The sequence below is a fragment of the Arvicola amphibius genome, chromosome 7, assembly GCF_903992535.2.
Source record: "Arvicola amphibius chromosome 7, mArvAmp1.2, whole genome shotgun sequence".
Classification (NCBI taxonomy): domain Eukaryota; kingdom Metazoa; phylum Chordata; class Mammalia; order Rodentia; family Cricetidae; genus Arvicola; species Arvicola amphibius.
This window is the reverse complement of record NC_052053.1, coordinates 12,821,404-12,838,900: the sequence shown is the minus strand read 5'-3', so window position 1 is coordinate 12,838,900 and position 17,497 is coordinate 12,821,404. Positions and strand designations below refer to the sequence as shown.

General features: G+C 45.5%; 1 protein-coding gene across 2 annotated transcripts in view; it reads left to right on the top strand.

The window, feature by feature from the left end:
- Nucleotides 1-17,497, top strand: part of Itga6 (integrin subunit alpha 6) — a 66,627-nt gene that overhangs the window by 24,158 nt on the left and 24,972 nt on the right. For both annotated transcript variants that reach the window (XM_038337649.1, XM_038337650.1), the window contains exons 2-9: nucleotides 4,094-4,218; nucleotides 5,840-5,919; nucleotides 6,894-7,149; nucleotides 9,504-9,635; nucleotides 12,503-12,713; nucleotides 13,339-13,532; nucleotides 13,682-13,770; nucleotides 14,810-14,928. In XM_038337649.1, the coding sequence (XP_038193577.1) occupies nucleotides 4,094-4,218; nucleotides 5,840-5,919; nucleotides 6,894-7,149; nucleotides 9,504-9,635; nucleotides 12,503-12,713; nucleotides 13,339-13,532; nucleotides 13,682-13,770; nucleotides 14,810-14,928 (1,206 nt within the window). The remainder of the gene's footprint in view (nucleotides 1-4,093; nucleotides 4,219-5,839; nucleotides 5,920-6,893; nucleotides 7,150-9,503; nucleotides 9,636-12,502; nucleotides 12,714-13,338; nucleotides 13,533-13,681; nucleotides 13,771-14,809; nucleotides 14,929-17,497) is intronic.

Sequence of the window (17,497 nt, the reverse complement as noted above, 5' to 3'; positions counted from 1 at the left end):
GAGTTATTTCAACACAACTTTAGATCTTTGGTGGAAGGTGACCATGGTGGCTCAAGTCTGAGCCATCCCTAGGAGGCTAAGGGAAGAAGATGGTAAAGTAGAGGACAATCGTGTCTCCAAAATCTTATACACCCACCTACCTCCCCTCAGAAAAGGGGGAAAATAGTAAAACCCGGTAGAATTAGCCATCTACGGGTTCTGGGGCAAGCAGTTTGAAAAGTGACTTCCTAGTACCAAACTAAAGTCTTGTACCGTGTTTGTAGTCTTTTCCTTCTTTGGACCCAATACAGGAATAGACTTCTGGATGCTGGTCTGTCAGTTTCCACCACTTCCCTCCTCCCTACAAGGCTGACTCACTTCCCCACCCCCACCCCCACCCCCAGCTTCAGCCTGTCTGTCTGAAGGCAGAGCTGTTCCTATAGGTCAGTCCTGCAGCCCTGGCCCTTGGAGTTGACTTGGTCATTGTGGTGGTGTCCAAAGAGCACTTGGTTTTCTCGTTTAACTGTCAGAGCAGCCTGGGGCCCAGGCCCTTACTGGGAGGAATCAGGAGGAAGCCGGGATTATTGCAAAAGCCAGGTTTTTGGCACAGGTTGAAGGGTTGATTGGAACCGGCTATCCCTCTGACACCTACAGGCACCTGGCAGCTCAAGAATCAACATGTGCTTAGCATTTAACCCACACTGTGACCTAAAATGACTTAGGTTAGCAGTAGACAGTTGTCCCCTGGTGTCATTGTTTGCATACTGGTCTAGTTTTGCTCATTTATTTGTTCTACGCAGACATAGCCTCAGCTAATGAACTGTGACCTTCTACGTTTAAAGTTGATTCCAAGAGGGCTTAAGATTAACCTCTTTTGCTAATTTCTGAACCAGGCAGGGCGACTGTGAGAATGAAGCCAGTTGGGGTGATTGTATTCTTGAATTTTGGGGAACCATTGCATGGGATTAGCACGCTGCAGCCTGGAATACAGAGCGAAGCAGAGGGCGCCCTCTGCTGACGAGTGCTCCCTCCTGCAGCCTCCCAGTGATCACTGAGGGGGCAGCTCCCGCTCCCTCCCTTTCCACCTCTCCCAGGATGCATCCGAAATGGGGATAGAATGCTTACAGACCCATCCATGCGGGCAGAGCTTCGTTTCAGGTGGCATTAGCCTCCATAGACACACATCTCTTATTTTGTGGTTTCTCTTCAGATTCGTCTTTAATCCTCCCCAACAGCTCTGCGCCTTCCTTCCTTCTTCCTTCTATGCAGTCCTCTTCCTCCTCTGTCCCTCACGTGTCCCCCTTCCAGGGATGAAGGAGAGAAGGGTTGGAGAAAGCCGGTGGCTGAAGGCACGGAGCAGCCTCCACAGTGTGTTGTTGTTTCTGTGTGTGTCTTATGTGTAAGCCTCGTGTGTGTGGGTGCCCATGGAGGCCAGAGACCGGCTTTAGATCCCCCGGAGCTGGAGTTGCAGGCGGTTGATTTGGTGCTGGACTCGGAACTCTGGCTCCCCTGGAAGGACAGACAGCACGCTAGCCCCTGAGCCATCTCTCCAGCCTTGCTACAGCTTCTCACGGTGCAGGAAACTTCGGTGCAGGAAACCTTGGAGTTCCTGTCCCCTGTCGGAACCCAGAAAGGCTCAAGAGATGGCCGTCTCCTGAGGCTTTGTAGGACCTCCTGATACCTCTCCCTTGAGCCAGCCTCCTCACTAGGCCCTTCGCCTCGAGCTCCACTCACATCCAGACCTCCCTCCCTACAGCTTCTAGCCCAGTGGTTCTCAACCTGTGGATCGCCACCCCTTTTGGGGGGGGGGCTCCAAGAACCCTTTCACAGCGGTTGTGTATCAGATATCCTGCATATTAGGTATTTGTATTATGATTCATAACAGTGGCAACATTACAGTTATGAAGTAGCAATGAAAATAATTTAACGGTGGGGGTTCGCCATAACATGAGGAACTGTTTTAAAGGGTCGCAGTGTTAGGCAGGATGAGATCCCTGGAAGCAAAGCCAGTCTGCCTGTGCTGTTCTGCCTCCCCTGTCACTTCCTGGTGGCACTCCTTCCATAGAGCAATTGTCCACTTGATGCCTCTGCCTCCATGACCTTTTTTGAGCTGCTTATGTTATGGATCAGGCGCTCCCACACCTGAGTGTGAGCCGGAGGTCATTCCTTATGCTCCCTGGATGGAGGCAGAGTTTGTTGAAGGAGTCAGCCCCGAACTGAACTGAAGGAGGAGCAGGGTAAACAGGAAGCAGCCTACCTGCCACACTTAGCCTCCTTTGGGTGTGTGTAAGAGGAAGTGGTTAGAGAGGAGGGAAAAACCGTCCAGGTCGGCTGAGCTGCCCTTCAGATCCTCCGCTTGGCGGTTGGTTACCTTTACCCACCAGCTGTGATTGGGCCTGGGTTCCTTTTCCCCTCCGCCTGTGTGAATCTGTCTTGACTCTGTCAGTTTACGGAGCAGGTTTTATTTCAGTGTGCCCACTTTTAAACTTTTCCGGCGTTGAGCTTTGCTTCTTGGGAAGCATTCTGAAGGATCGGTGACAAGGCTGAGTGCTTTTGTCCTGACTGGCACCTAGCTGCCAAACCCAAAGGGTTCATAATTAACCTTTGCCAAGGCCTCTACTTCCTATCAAATCCGAGAGTGCAGGCTCCTAGCTTCATCTGGACCTGTGGCCCAGCTCATTGCTCGCTTCTCCTGCTCCCTAGCACGGGGTCCATCCCATCTGGCAAGCATATGAACCTGTTTACCACAGTCTAAGCCTCTCTCTCTCAGGTCTTTGTTGGAGCTTCCAGGAGCTGGGACGTTACTCAGATACGACACGCGGCGGGTCCTTACAGACCCCTGCAACTTGGCCTTCCCCATACCCCCTATTGATTGATAAATTATAGGAACCTGGAACAGTTGCCAAGTCTCTGCTTTCAGTTCTGTGCCTTGGTGTGTGCTGTTCCGCTCTTTCAGGTCTAGGATAGACTTGCAGGTAGAAGCTGGCAGTGCCAGCTGCCTGGGGCTATGGGAGGAAGGGCAGCCGGCTGTCCCTACGGAAGCCACCATTATTCTCCTGGGCGGATGTGATTCCCTTCACCCTGATTGCACCTGCAGCAGTGTATCTGCTAGCACATTGACTCCTTTTCTGGGATCCATCCCAGCTAGGAAGAGATGGGGGGGGGGGGATGGTCGGAGGGTGTTTGTTTTGTTCCTTCTGCACCTGGCTCTGCAGGCTTCTTGGGCCAAGTGTGGCTTGCGCTCTCTTCATGGGGTCTGTTGTTTGTATTGGCTTCTGTTCCCAGCCATGTTTTCCACTCCCAGCCTCATAACCCCAACCTCCGGCCTTTACTTCTCCTTGTGGTCAGGTGTGTGTTCTTTCTATCTCTCACACTGTGTGTTCCTTTGTCAAGCAGACCCCAGAGGTTGTAAACCTGATGCAGGGCCAGCCCCTCTGGGGGTGAAATAGCAGAACTGGCTTAGGAGCTGCTCCTCAGGGGAAATCTGGGGTGAGAGGGGAGTTGCCTTTTCATCCCACATCTTGGGTGATAGGGCAGAGCTTGTATCGGGTACCCGTGAGGCGAAACATCAAGTATTGCCCTTTAAGTGCTTGTCAGTCATATCCTCAATAAAGCCAAGGAAGAAAAATAAGGGGAGAGCCAGGTTGCAGGAGTCGTTGAGTTAGGCTTCTGGTGGGAGCTGAATTCTGAATCTGTAGATCAGCCGCTGCAAAGCGAGGTGTAATCAGAGATACCGCGCGGCTCGGGTTGGAAAGCAACGTGTACTTACAGTTGCATCATGATGGCTGCTTCCCACCCATTGTTCCCACCCAACAACTTATACGCATTGCTCGGCTGCTGTCCCGTGTTCTGTGCTTGTTCCGTGAAGAGTGTCTTCGGACACGGGAATCTCACCCAGCTACCGCTGCCGATTCCGGGAGGGACAGGCTCCCTCTCCCTTTGTGGATATGGGGTGTCACTGTGCCTCAGCTGTGAGGCTTTGCTGCCTGTGCTGCAAGAGCATTTTTGTCCCCAGCTCCTCAGGTGCACAGCAGAGAATAGCACCCATAGCTCTGGATTCTGGCTGAAAGTATAGTATGTGTGAGTCTCTAAATTCTTTCTGTTTTACCTCCAGGCTGCTAGTGGGGGCCCCTCGGGCAGAAGCACTTCCACTGCAGAGGGCGAACAGAACAGGGGGCCTGTACAGCTGTGACATCACCTCTCGGGGACCTTGCACGCGGATTGAGTTTGATAATGATGGTATGTTCTCTCTCCCTTGTTCATTTGGCCAGCCTGTCTGTACCGTGCTGGGACAGGAGTCACAAGAATTTCTTCTTACAGAAAGAACCGCTTTTAATTTTGTCGTCTCAACTGTTTATTTGCCCTGAAAATACTTTTCTAAGCCACACTGAAGTGGTCCCTTTTTGCTACCTTTGTTTAATCTGTGTTAACTGAAATGGCGTGTTTATGTTGCCACCTAGTGGCATATTGAGATGGTTGCAAAATTCAGTTCACAGCTGTGAAGAAAATTAAACATGCCTATCATGTATTTAAGCAGTCAAAACATCACCTGCTGTTAAAATATTTAGGAGAAAGACTGTTTTGTCTAGTTTTGTTTATTATTAATTTGATTCATGTGTTTATTTTGTTTGTTTTAGTGATCCTAGAGCTCTAACTTAGTGCCTGTGGATCCTAAGCAAGCTCTCTATCCCCAGATTGCATCTCTGGTTCTGAAAGGTGTTTATATATGAGAATACTCCAAAATGAGACCTGACCAGCGTGAATAATATCTTCCCTAAAGACCGAGATACATTCATTGATAAGTTAGGGTTCAGTCAAGATAATTTTCGAAAGACTTTAGGAGCGGGCAGAACCAGAAATGGATATACTTATAAATCATGTAATGTAACCGTTTCCCCACATGGGGTGTTGAAAGTGTCACATGTTCTGCCGTTGAGTCCCATACGCTGTCGCTGTTCCACAGAAAGGTTTTTGAAACACCAGACTCTTACCCAGCTAAAACCAGTAACTCCGAAAGACAGAGCAATTTCCCTCTTATTTCAATATCCCATTTTAGAAGCCTCCGTGTAGCGAGAAGATGCCATAATGGAGTCCAGGTGTGTCACCAGCTAATTTACCTGGTTTCCCGTAGGTTGAACAGAGCCATTAGTGTTCCGAGAAGCTTCTGAGAAACCAAATTTGATTATTGGCCTAAGTAGAGATGCAGGCTCATGCTTCCGTTCTCATCTGTATCCTTTAGGAATAGCGTGCTGGTCTTCCGATTAGGAAATATTATGTGTTAATCACAGAAAAGTTAAGAAAAACTTAAAAATAGAAATATATAAGGAAAAGGCAATCTGTCACTGGGAATCTTAGTATCTGGACATCCCCCCTGACATCTTGGTTCTTGTTTAGAAAGGCAAAAATAAGGGGTGAGTGTAGATTGCAGCTGATACTGCAGTGCGCATGGTGGTATTTCTGTGCGTTTTCTCCCCCTCTCCCTCTTTCCCACCAAGAAGAGAATAGTTTGCATTGTCACATTGAATCGGGGGTGGGCAGAGAAGAGCCCACTCTCTGTTAATTTAGATGCTGCATCTCACACTGCTGCGTCAAAGAGCAGCTGTGGGGTTGGCTCTGTCTCAGTTACACAATTTTCAAATGTCTTATTCGAAAGATTCACTCAACTGTTTCTGTTTCCTTGAGATAAGAAATTGATCTGGAGTAACTGAATTTCCTGAGTAGCTAGGCTTGGAGTCCAGGCCGTTTGAAAACGGCTTCTTATTGGGTTTTTTGGTTTGGTGTTGTTACAGTATGGGTTTGGATAGCCGGTCAGTCATTCAGGCATACTAACTGTCTGCATAACCCATGTTACTTCCCGCAGCTGATCCCATGTCAGAAAGCAAGGAAGATCAGTGGATGGGGGTCACCGTCCAGAGTCAGGGTCCAGGAGGCAAAGTGGTGGTGAGTGTGGGAAAGGGTGCCCTCCTTGGTGCCGGGTACGGGGCTCCCTCCTCGGTGCCGGGTACGGGGCGCTCTCCTGGATGCTGGTTACAGCGCACCTTCCTGGGTGCTGGTTACAGGGCGCCTCCTCGGTGCTGGTTATGGGGCGCCCTCCTCTGTGCTATTTATGGGCTTACAGCAGTAGACAAAACACAGAACCCCTGACTCGGTTTACCTCTGAGAACAAGCCAAACCTTCACTTCTCCCCCGAGGGCTGCTAGACTGTGAGTTGGTCCAGCAACCCATATGTCTTTAAAACTTCCAGAGCCAAAGACCTTAATGAACATGTTTTGAATATCCCCAAGACTAGCTGCTCCTTAGACAAAAAGAGCAAAGCCAAGTGGACAGTTTCTGCACTGGGAACTTTTTGGTTTTTATAGACAAAGTTATTGCCAACCGTGAGAATGATCATGGACAGTAACATCAATTTTATTCTCATTCACCCCTACCCTCTCCAGATAGACCAACCTGGAAGTGCTTCTGATTGGAATATAGTCATCTTTTCTTGACTCTCTTTCCCAGTCTAGTTGCTATAACAAAGTTTATACAGAAACTTAGGAAAAACGAAAATCTTGATGAGCACTGATTCTTACACAGGGGCAGTAAGTGAAATGGACTTGAAGGTCCTTTCTCCAGACACCAGACTGGGTTACATGGGAGGTAGCATGAAGATCCTATAGAAAACGGAGGTTATTGTCTCCGCCTTTAATCCCAGCACTCGGGAGGCAGAGGCAGGCGGATCTCTGTGAGTTCAAGCCTGGTCTACAAGAGCTAGTTCCAGGACAGGCTCCAAAGCTACAGAGAAACCCTGTCTTGAAAAAAATAAAAACAACAAAACAAAAAGAACCAACCTCTTTATTCTTGCTATATTGCTAGGCGTCACAGTTTTGCAAAGGATTAAACAGCAAGGCTTTGCCATTTGCACCCGTTTGCAGACATGCGCGCATCGCTATGAAAAGAGGCAGCACGTGAACACCAAGCAGGAGTCCAGAGACATCTTCGGGAGGTGCTACGTCCTGAGTCAGAATCTCAGGATCGAGGATGACATGGATGGGGGAGACTGGAGTTTCTGTGACGGCCGACTGAGAGGCCATGAAAAATTCGGCTCTTGTCAGCAAGGGGTCGCCGCGACTTTCACTAAAGACTTCCATTACATTGTGTTTGGCGCCCCGGGTACTTACAACTGGAAAGGTATGGCATCTGATTTACAGAAACACATTAAAATGTCAGTTAAATTCCTATAATAAACCCCATGATTTAGTACATTTTAAGTGGGCTATAAGGTGTTTATAAAAGTGGGTGGAATATTAAAATCTCCACTGTGAATTTTAACAGTAATGCAAATGTTTTAGGGTTGAGTTTTTCCTCTAAGAATATAGTAATTAATATATATATATATATATATATTTTTTTTGCTGATTTATGTTTGTTACTTGAAAAACTGTTCGGTTTTTTTTTTTTTTTTTTTTGGTTTTTTTTTTTTTTTTTTTTTTTTCAAGACAGGGTTTCTCTGCAGCTTTTTTAGAGCCTGTCCTGGACCTAGCACTTGTAGACCAGGCTGGCCTCGAACTCACAGAGATCCGCCTGCCTCTGCCTCCCGAGTGCTGGGATTAAAGGCGTGCGCCACCACCGCCCGGCTGAAAAACTGTTTGTTTTAAGCCAGTGTTGTGAACACTGAGTTGGTATAAATGGTATACACAAAGAACTGTGTTAGCATGGGCATCCCATTGTGTATTATCTTAGAAGGCCATGTTCTGCTAATAACATAGTAAGCTCAAAGAACAGATGACTGGCAGATTGGGGGTTTTGAGACAAAAATTAGAGGCAATTTGAGGTAAGGTTGGTTAGCAGTATTATTGTGAGAAAAGGAGACAGGGAAAGAAGAGGGAAAATGACCCACATTTCATGATCAGATGAGTCTGGTCAGTTCCTTTAATAAACCTAAGTTTCTCTGAAAAATTAATGAGGTATATGGCAAACTGCTCTGTCACGGGGTAACTTAGCTCTAATCCACGTTGGAGAGAATCCATAATTGTTTGGAAATAAAACTTTTTGAGAAATAAAAATAAATTATATTTCCATAAGTCAGGAAAAGATGACTACATGGAAGGTTGAGGCATGAAAACCAAAATTTCAAGGCTAGCCTTGACACTTGATGAAGGGCCTGTCTCAGGAGAAAGCGTGGAGGTGGGGGTGGGGTAGGAGCTGAGGATGGCCCGGTGCTTAGACATGTCTTGCAGAGAACATTCTCAGCACCCACACTGGGCAGCTTCACCTGCAGGGGATCCAGTGCCCTCTCTGGAGTCTCGCTGGCACCTTCAGTTGTGTGAGCATGCATGCATGCGCCATGCGCGAGCGTGCTTGCATGTGTGTGTGTGAAAAGAATTCTTTTAAAACAATTAATTTTGAAAAGAGCAGGGATGTAGCCCAGTGTATAGCATTTACATATTGTGTGTGAGGTGCTGGGCTCAATCCCTTTCCAGTGTCTCCCTCACACACAAATTCAACTGTGATTGAAATGGTTCTTGAGAGCCTTCTGTGCAGCATTCCTTGTGACACGGAAGTTATTTCCTTTGTCTCCACTCTGCCTCTGGCAGAGTCTTTCATAGAACCAAACACATCAGACTATTTCAACCTCACTGAAAGAACATTTTGCATTTAGACATAATCTTATCCTTAGCAACACTGACTTGAAATGACATGAGTTTTGTTATGTTTTTTGTTTTCTTCCCAACATAGGGAGAACAGTAACAGTCCTGGCTGCCCTGCAACTCACTCTGCAGACCAGGCTGGCCTCACAGAGATCCGCCTGCCTCTGCCTCCTGAGTGCTGGGATTCAAGGCGAGCACCGCCATCGCCCACTGAAATGTCACTTTTCTTTTTAGTTTTTCAAGACAGGGTTTCTCTGTGTAACAGTCATAACTGTCCTGGAACTAGCTCTTGTAGACCAGGCTGGCCTCAAACTCACAGAGATCCACCTGCCTCTGCCTCCCAAGTGCTGGGATTAAAGGTGTGCGCCACCACCGCCTGGCGAAATGTCACTTTTGAAAAGTTATATTGTTATTTGGGTTTTAATAGGACTGAAATATTTTTAGGAGCTGTAGAATTTTCAAAAGATGAAGTTTTGGTTAAAGCAGTTTGAGGAGCAGATGGATATATTAATTTCACTTTACATTACAGGAAAGGAAACCTGATAGGATCAAAGGAAACAAAATAATCATTTATTTCAAGTTCATGTCATTCAAATGTAGGTTTCTGCAGATTTTTGTTGACTAAGCCAGCATTCCATTTTCCATCTAGCTTCCTGGTGCTTTAAAGATAGTTCATACAATGTGTGGGTCATTTGTAAGTTTCCTAGAGCAAATCTCTTTTACGTAAGAACTCGCATGCCCATGTTGAGCATCCTCAGCGTCACCTCTCCCGTGTCTGTCTCCTCCGGACTTCCGTTCTCCTGGTAACACGGGGGATGCTTAGGGCCCATCTATTTTATGTTGTTCCATCTTCATTTTCTGTTGTTGTTGTTGTTTTCCATTTCATCCCTCTAGGGATTGTTCGTGTAGAGCAAAAGAATAACACTTTTTTTGACATGAACATCTTTGAAGATGGGCCCTATGAAGTTGGTGGAGAGACTGACCATGATGAAAGTCTCGTGCCTGTTCCTGCTAACAGTTACCTAGGTAGGAGCCAGCAGAGGCCCCATACCTGCCCTCTCAGACACTGCGTGACTCTCCCTCCGAGGGCCCACAGGCTGAGAGCGGGCCAGGTGGGAGCCAGGGGCCTTGGCGCATGCTTCAGCTTGACAGTTTGGTGATGTGACAGCAGACTGCCTGCCGGCTGGTTCCTCTGGTCTAAGCTTCCGCAAAGCCAGGGAGAACCTGCCATCACCTGGAAATGATCCCTTTTGCAAAGGAGCTGTCTCCTGAGCTGGTGGCCGCCATTGGAGCCTGCAGCAGGCCCTTCATGAAGCCCTGAGGAAATGCCTGGGTGTTCATTGTCCTAACTGGTCCTTCCTATCCCTTCAGGGCTTCTTTTAGACACACACTTAAGAGTTCCACTTGCAAAGTTACTTTTAAGTGGCAGGTCAGGACTTCCAGGTCCTTCCTTGGCGACTGCCACTCTCTAAGGCCTGGCCCTGCGACTGCACCGGGGCTCCATGTCAGAGGGCCCAGTAGGTGGCACAGGGCTCCCCAGATGAGGCCAACCAGGACTGCTAACACGGCTTGGAGGACACCCGGATTGTATCTAAGTGCCGGTTCCTTAACTCCCAAGGCTTGTTTGCATTACTAATGGTGTCCTAAATTATTCCTGCACATTATGATAATTACACAAAGGCTTTTAAAAGCTTTAATTCTTGGTGTGAGTTGACATAAAGAATAATTATTGTACATTTCTTGGAAAAATGTAAAAAATCTTCTAAACCTACATAGTAACCTATTTTTAAAAATGATGTGGGGGCAAAACACGCATGTACTAGAGAGTTATTACTGGAACAATGGAAGGTTAAATAAAAAGGAAAAAAGCAGATATGGAATAAATAAGTAATTCTAAATAGTATGCTAGAGTAAACATACATGTAAGTTATTCTAGTTGTGTAAATACACATGAACAGTATTGTTTATTAAGAAGAACCAACCCTTTCCAATTCATGCACCATTCCTACCCCCTGTACAAACTTGATAAGACAGCATGGAACAGAACATTTATAGAAGCTACTTATTAAACACCTGTCGTGTGTGAGTCAAGTACTATGTTCAGTGTACTGGTAAAGGTTGTCACTCCTACCCGTGTTTACCGAAGGAGCTTAATTTGCCAGTTCAAGGTCACACCTTTAATAATTCCCCAACCAAAAGAGAAATATTCACGGAAGTGATAGGTCTGGACAGCGGCTGGGTGCATGCGGTTTGTTAGTGGCCTTGCAGGACAAGGAAGGATTTCCATGCAAGGAAAACAGCAACAAACCAATATTTTCCTTGGATCTATATTAACCAGCAGCTTCTGTTTCTCATATGTGCTATTTAGGGATTATTTCATGATGGGATGTGTTTCATTGCTCTGGCGAATACACCAATAGTTTGGCCTTTAGATGCCCGTGGGGGTCTATAAACACAGCCACTGGTAGAGCACAGGGAGATGGGAAGGGTTTTGTTAGTTTCTTCAAACACCTTTACCTCTTTCAGAATGGGTTTCCTTAAAAGTAGATGTCTGAGGAAAAAAAGTAAAATGTGTGTTGTTATGTTTTGCTGATCGGTGCTGTGAGGGTCTCATTTGAAAAGGTCAGTGGGCGTGGAGTCTAGATCGATATGCCTATGAAGGCCAGCGAGGAGCACGGTCCTGACTCTTACTAAGCGTAATTGTTTTTCTCCAATCTCTCCTGTCCCTTGCATGCGTACAGGCCTGCTGTTTTTGACCAGCATTTCCTATACAGATCCCGATCAGTTTGTTTATAAAACACGGCCTCCCAGGGAGCGGCCTGACACGTCCCCTGATGTGAGGATGAATAGCTACCTAGGTTTGTGACCTCTGAGATGACAAATAAATTGCCTTGGTCATGGTCATTTAAAAAAATTTTTTTTTGATTCATACAGAGCATAAATCTTCCTATTTTCTATTTCATTTCAGATGAAACACATACAAAAAGCATGCCATGGTCGAGCTCAGCTGCCAGGTGGTTTTCAGCACTGGGCTCAATTATATTGCCTTGCTCTAAACTTAGGGGCTCATCATATTTTCAGTTCACCTCACGATTTGAGAACTGCAACAGTAGTGGTGACGCTTTTTGTAAATAAAACTCAATAAAAGGGGTGAGCTCTATATAGAGAGAGACCGGCTAATTTGAGGAGTTTGGGCAGTGGGTAATTCTGTTTGCTTTTCTAGCAAATCCCAGTGTTTATAACCTGAAGGGCTGCTTCATGCATGACAATTGGACATTCCAATGTTGCCTACCCTTTGAACAGTATGTAACTGATCCAAATGATACCTGACTCACCTCTATTGTTGAAGTGAGATTCTCAAATAACTGTGAATCACCATGCATGGATTTTCTCTTTTTTTTTTTTCTTTTTTTCTTTTTTTTTTGCATGTTTGTGTCTGAAAACTAAGTTGATCCAGAATAATTAGATGCTCCCCAGGGCGTGGTAGCAGTGTTAGCATTTATTCTTACCTGATTGCCGATAGACTGGCAAGAGTAGGTGCTCTTCATGTAAACGCCTGGTTGGCACAGACCCCTATAGCTTGCACTCAGTAATGAGTGTATATGGCATTCCCAGTTGACTTCGGGGTCTAGCTTGCTCTCCCTTGGTCATAGTTTGAATGCTTCTCCATAGTTCAAGCTATCCAAATACTAAATAGCATAAAATTGTTCTTTAAAAGTCTTGATATTCATAGAAAGTGGTAAAATAGCTGTGACTTTGTCCTTCTGTCTTTCCGTTAGTACCTTGACTCCTGGGGTAAATGTGCAAGTAGATGGGGAGGGCCAGGAGGAGAGGTGGGTGGGTCGTTCCCCAAGTACAGGATCGACATGCGAGACTATGTTCTGTTTTCCTAGGCTTTTCATTGGACTCAGGGAAGGGTATTATGTCTAAAGATGACATCACTTTTGTGTCTGGTGCTCCACGAGCCAATCACAGCGGGGCTGTAGTCTTGCTCAAAAGAGACATGAAGTCTGCACACCTTCTCCCCGAGTATATATTCGACGGAGAAGGCCTGGCTTCTTCGTTTGGCTATGATGTGGCGGTGGTGGACCTCAACGCAGATGGGTAAGCGAGTCTTTGGTTATCATATGCGGCTAATGTTGCTGTTGATTGGCTTCTGTAGGTCTAGAGAAGCACTAACTACAGGTTGGTTGATTCAGAAGCTTACCATCCGGTCCCATCTTCATTACAGCTGACATTCATTATTCTCCCTGTGGCACTGGATTGATTACCTTGTAAATGTTAAGTTTTTCCCTCGGGTTTGGGGTTCACTGTTTCTTGAGAATTTAAATTTGAAAAAAAAAATTCAGAAAATGGCATTAGCTACATGACGGTTGTGTGTGGTGTCTTGAGGGTGGGGGCTATTGGAGCCTCCAGAATGTCTTATGGAAAGTAGGAAGCCGTGACCGCATCAGTGCATAGAGGACTCAGACCTCTTGGTGCCAGATGGAAATAGTGCTGGAATAGCAGACCCTTGCTGGCGGTCCTCCGGGGCTTGGCTCTGACTCTAGAAACTGCCTTTGAATTGCCACCCTCACTATTTTCCTTGGCTTATTAGGGATCTTCTGTTAAGTATTTTAATTGACGAGATGCAAATTCTTGATTTGAGGCCCTTTGTGTTGTGCTGGTGGTCATTTCCCTCAGCATTTTCGGCAGCGGTTCCCACCTATTTCCTTCGTTACGTTTTTAGGTGGCAAGATATAGTTATCGGAGCCCCCCAGTATTTTGACAGGGGTGGTGAAGTTGGGGGCGCAGTGTACGTCTACATTAACCAGCAAGGCAGATGGAACAACGTGAAGCCAATTCGTCTTAATGGGACCAAAGATTCCATGTTTGGAATTTCTGTAAAAAACATCGGAGACATTAATCAAGACGGCTATCCAGGTGGGTAGGAGCTCGTGACTGACGTGGTTGTCACTATCGTAGATCGGTTGGTAGGGTAGACTAATGAGTGTTTGTGGCATCTTTGAGACACTGGAGTTTTTAAATGATTTTTTTTGTTTTGTTTTGTTTTTTAAATGTGATGTCAACAGATATTGCTGTTGGAGCTCCCTATGATGATCTGGGGAAGGTTTTTATCTATCACGGATCACCAACTGGCATAAATACCAAGCCAACACAGGTAACCAGATCCCTTGCTACAATACTGTCAGCTTTTTGCCTAGTAGCGTGCTATACGTTTACGTTTAATTATGTGTGTTTGTAAAATGTCTGTGTGTGTAAGTGTGTGCATGCACATGCATAGGTGACCAAGAATGCTTCAGGAAGCTAAAGGTGTCAGATCCCCTGGAACTAGAGTTATAGGAGATGTTTGATGTGGGTGCTAGAAATGGTACTAGGGTCCTCTGGGAGAGCAGTTCGTGCTCTTAGCCACTGAACCATCTGTCAAGCCCAGTGAATTGCAGAGTATCACTGGAAGATGGCTTTGACACACTCATGCAGATGCAGGGGACTGCTTGTAAAATGTCTCAGCTTATCTGGGAAAAGCGCGTAAGCTGGGGACAGGAGGGGGTGACCTGTGCTCCGCTACCCTCGGCGGCGCGCTTACTGGAATTGGAACTGGGCGAACAAAGTAGAAGATCATAATTACCCGGAGAATTGGGACCCCAAAAGTTATGACTGGTTTTGAAAATACGACTTTTTGGTGGGCAGTTAGATTTGGTTTTAAACTACACTGATTAATAAACAAAATAGGCTTTTATCCTTTGGAATACTGTGTGAATCAGATGGCTTTTATGAATTGTATGAAGTAATAGGTACTATACATTTATACTATGTTATAATTTTTATAAGAACTGAAATTTTTTTTTTGTTTTTTTTGTTTTTTTGGTTTTTTGAGACAGGGTTTCTCTGCAGCTTTAGAGCCTGTCCTGGAGCTAGCTCTTGTAGACCAGGCTGGTCTCGAACTCACAGAGATCCGCCTGCCTCTGCCTCCCGAGTGCTGGGATTAAAGGCATGCGCCACCACCGCCCGGCAAGAACTGAAATTTTAACTTAGAATAAACTTGTTTTATTTTCTTTTCCTCTGCTTGGGCTCTCACTCACTGTTTTGTCCATGCTGGGGAAGTGCTCTTCTCCACTGAGGTTCTTTCCTAACCCAAAGTGAAGATGGCCAGCTCACTTAGTTGCCCCGTGTTTACGCTAATGCCCTGTGTGTTTCAGGTTCTTGAGGGCACCTCACCTTACTTTGGCTATTCGATCGCCGGAAACATGGACCTGGATAGGAATTCCTATCCTGATGTTGCTGTCGGTTCCCTCTCAGACTCAGTAACGATATTCAGGTGTGTTGCTATCTTTGACTCCTGTTAAGCAAGCTCCAAAATGATCTTACACTAATGTTGTGACTTCATGAGGCAAAGGATTGTATGAATTTTGAAGACTTTTCTTTTGATGGGTTATATGATAAAAATTGTGTAATCTTGCTAATGTTGAACTAATTTGGAGTAAAAATGTGTCAGAATTAATGGAAGGTTTTGTCTCTTTCAAGCCTTTGTGAGAGACTTGGAGAGATGACTGAGGGCTTCATGGCACTTGCCCAGCAGAACCAGCCCTGTGTGGTGATCCTCCTGTAATCCCATCCCAGGAAGGAATCCCGGAGCTAGCTAGCTAGTGAGACTACCTCTCGGTAGCTCTGGGTTTAGTCAAAGACCCTGCCTCAGTGAATGAGGTGGAAGAGAGATCAGGGACTCTTAAGGAGTCACTCAGAGTCAGCCGTGGTCCTCCACACGTACGAACACCAGCACACACGCACATCATCCGCGCACACACATGAAAAGAAGCAAAATGGTATTTTTAAAAACAACCTTCCTTCAGATGAAAAAGCAAAACACTTAAAGAAGAAAAATCTCTTGTTATTTACCATATTTTTTCACTTTTGTTTCATTTGGTTTCACCTTCCACTCTTCAGCTTCGAAAGATGGATTTTTATCTATGTCCCATGTTCATACATAAATACTTCATAATGCACAGAGCATTTGTAACCTGCTTTGGTCCGTGTGTGGTCTTAGGAGGCTTGTGCCTGCCACTCAGTACTTAGCTGTGGATAAAAGGGGTGGAGTTTTATCAAACCAACCACCCTATTGTGGGTAGTTTTAAGTGCTTCCGTCCCTCCAACCCATGGTACAGAAAGCAGTGGTAAGCACCCACCATTGTATGGTCGTTATTCCCTGACAGGAAGTTTCTGCAGCTTGTCCTCCTGGTGTGTGTCCCACGCCAGCTCCTTACACGGAATCTCTGAAAGTGGAGTTGCTGTGTGAACCTGAAGACTTGATTCAGATTCATGGAGAAACCGCCTCTCTCTCTCTGTCTCTGTCTCTGTCTCTGTCTCTCTCTCTCTCTCTCTCTCTCTCTCTCTCTCACACACACACACACACACACACACGCATACACGCACTTACGCACATGCAGAAGGGCAAGAGGGGTGCCTTGAGGTCTCCTTTCCCCATGTCTCCAGCACTGCTGGCAGTCACTGTTTTTAGAAAATTTGATTTTCAAATAGAAGATTCCTGGGCTTTTGTTGTTGTTGTTTTAACTGATAATGTTAATTCCTTTGTAGAAAAATCAGATTCCTAAATATTCTCCAAATATCCCGATCTCCCTCAAAACAGCCTAACAGGTTTGAGTTTTAGGATCAGTAAACCACAGGCATTGTCGTTCTCTTATCTGGTTTATAAAAATTTCACATCTATCCAGGCATGGTGGTGGCTCATGCCTGTAACCCCAGAACTTGGGAGGTTGAGGCCAGCCTGATTTGCATAATAAATTCCAGGCCAGCTAGGGCTACACGTTTTTAAAAATAATATATAAAAATTAGGCCTGCTAGCTGGCTCAGTGGGTCAAGGCAGTTGCCACCCAGCCTGGCAACTTGAAGTCCGTCCCTGGGTAGAAGAAAATCAGCCCCATTAAGTTGTACTCTGGTCTCTACATATGTGCCACTTAATATGTATTAAGTATGACTCAATAATAGCCTGTTATGAACATGCTGAACTAATCCTTAACATTTATGGGAAATGTAGAACGTATCTTAAAAACGGTGTAATAGGGAACATTGTATACATCCCTATATGATATTTTTAAAATAAAAATTAAAGTTCATGGGATACAGGCTAGCAAACGTTTGCATTTATACATATATTTTCAGAAGGTTATATTACTTTATATTCATTGAGAGGTTATTTTCTCACAGGCTTACCTGTATTAAATAGACAAATCTAATTTTTGATAAATAAGTAATCTTACCTTTTGATTTAATTTACATTTCTTTGAAAGCAAACCATTTGAAAGCCAGGTGTGGTGGCTCAAACTGTTTAATTTTAGCACTCAGGAGGCAGAGGCAGGTAGATCTTTGTGAGTTTGAGGCCATCCTGGTCAACATAGTGAATTCCAGAACAGTCAGGCCTACGCTGAGACACCCTATCTCGAAAAAGAAAAGAAAGAAAATGAACTATTTGATTGATCGGTTTGGGATTTTGTTGGTTAGTTTTTGTTTGTTTCGTTTCCGAGACAGGGCCTTGCTCTGTAACCCAGCCTGGCCTGACACTCAGAAGTCCCAAGACTTCGTCCAAGGTGCTCAGATTATAGCAACACCTATTTGGGTTTTGTCTTGTCTTGTTTGTTTGTTTTTTTTTTTTTGTTCTGTCTTTTAAGTTATTTGGCTTTAGGGTATTTTTTTATTTCTTAAAATGGCCCATAAGGTGCAGCGAAACTGTATATGTGGTCCTGCCATCACCCTAGACCTTCAGCAGAGAGGCCGGTGCAGAGACGGCCTCTATAGCCGACCTTCAGCAGAGAGGCAGGTGCACAGACAGCCTCTATAGCTGACCTTCAGTTGTCCTCCAGAGCCCCTGGGAG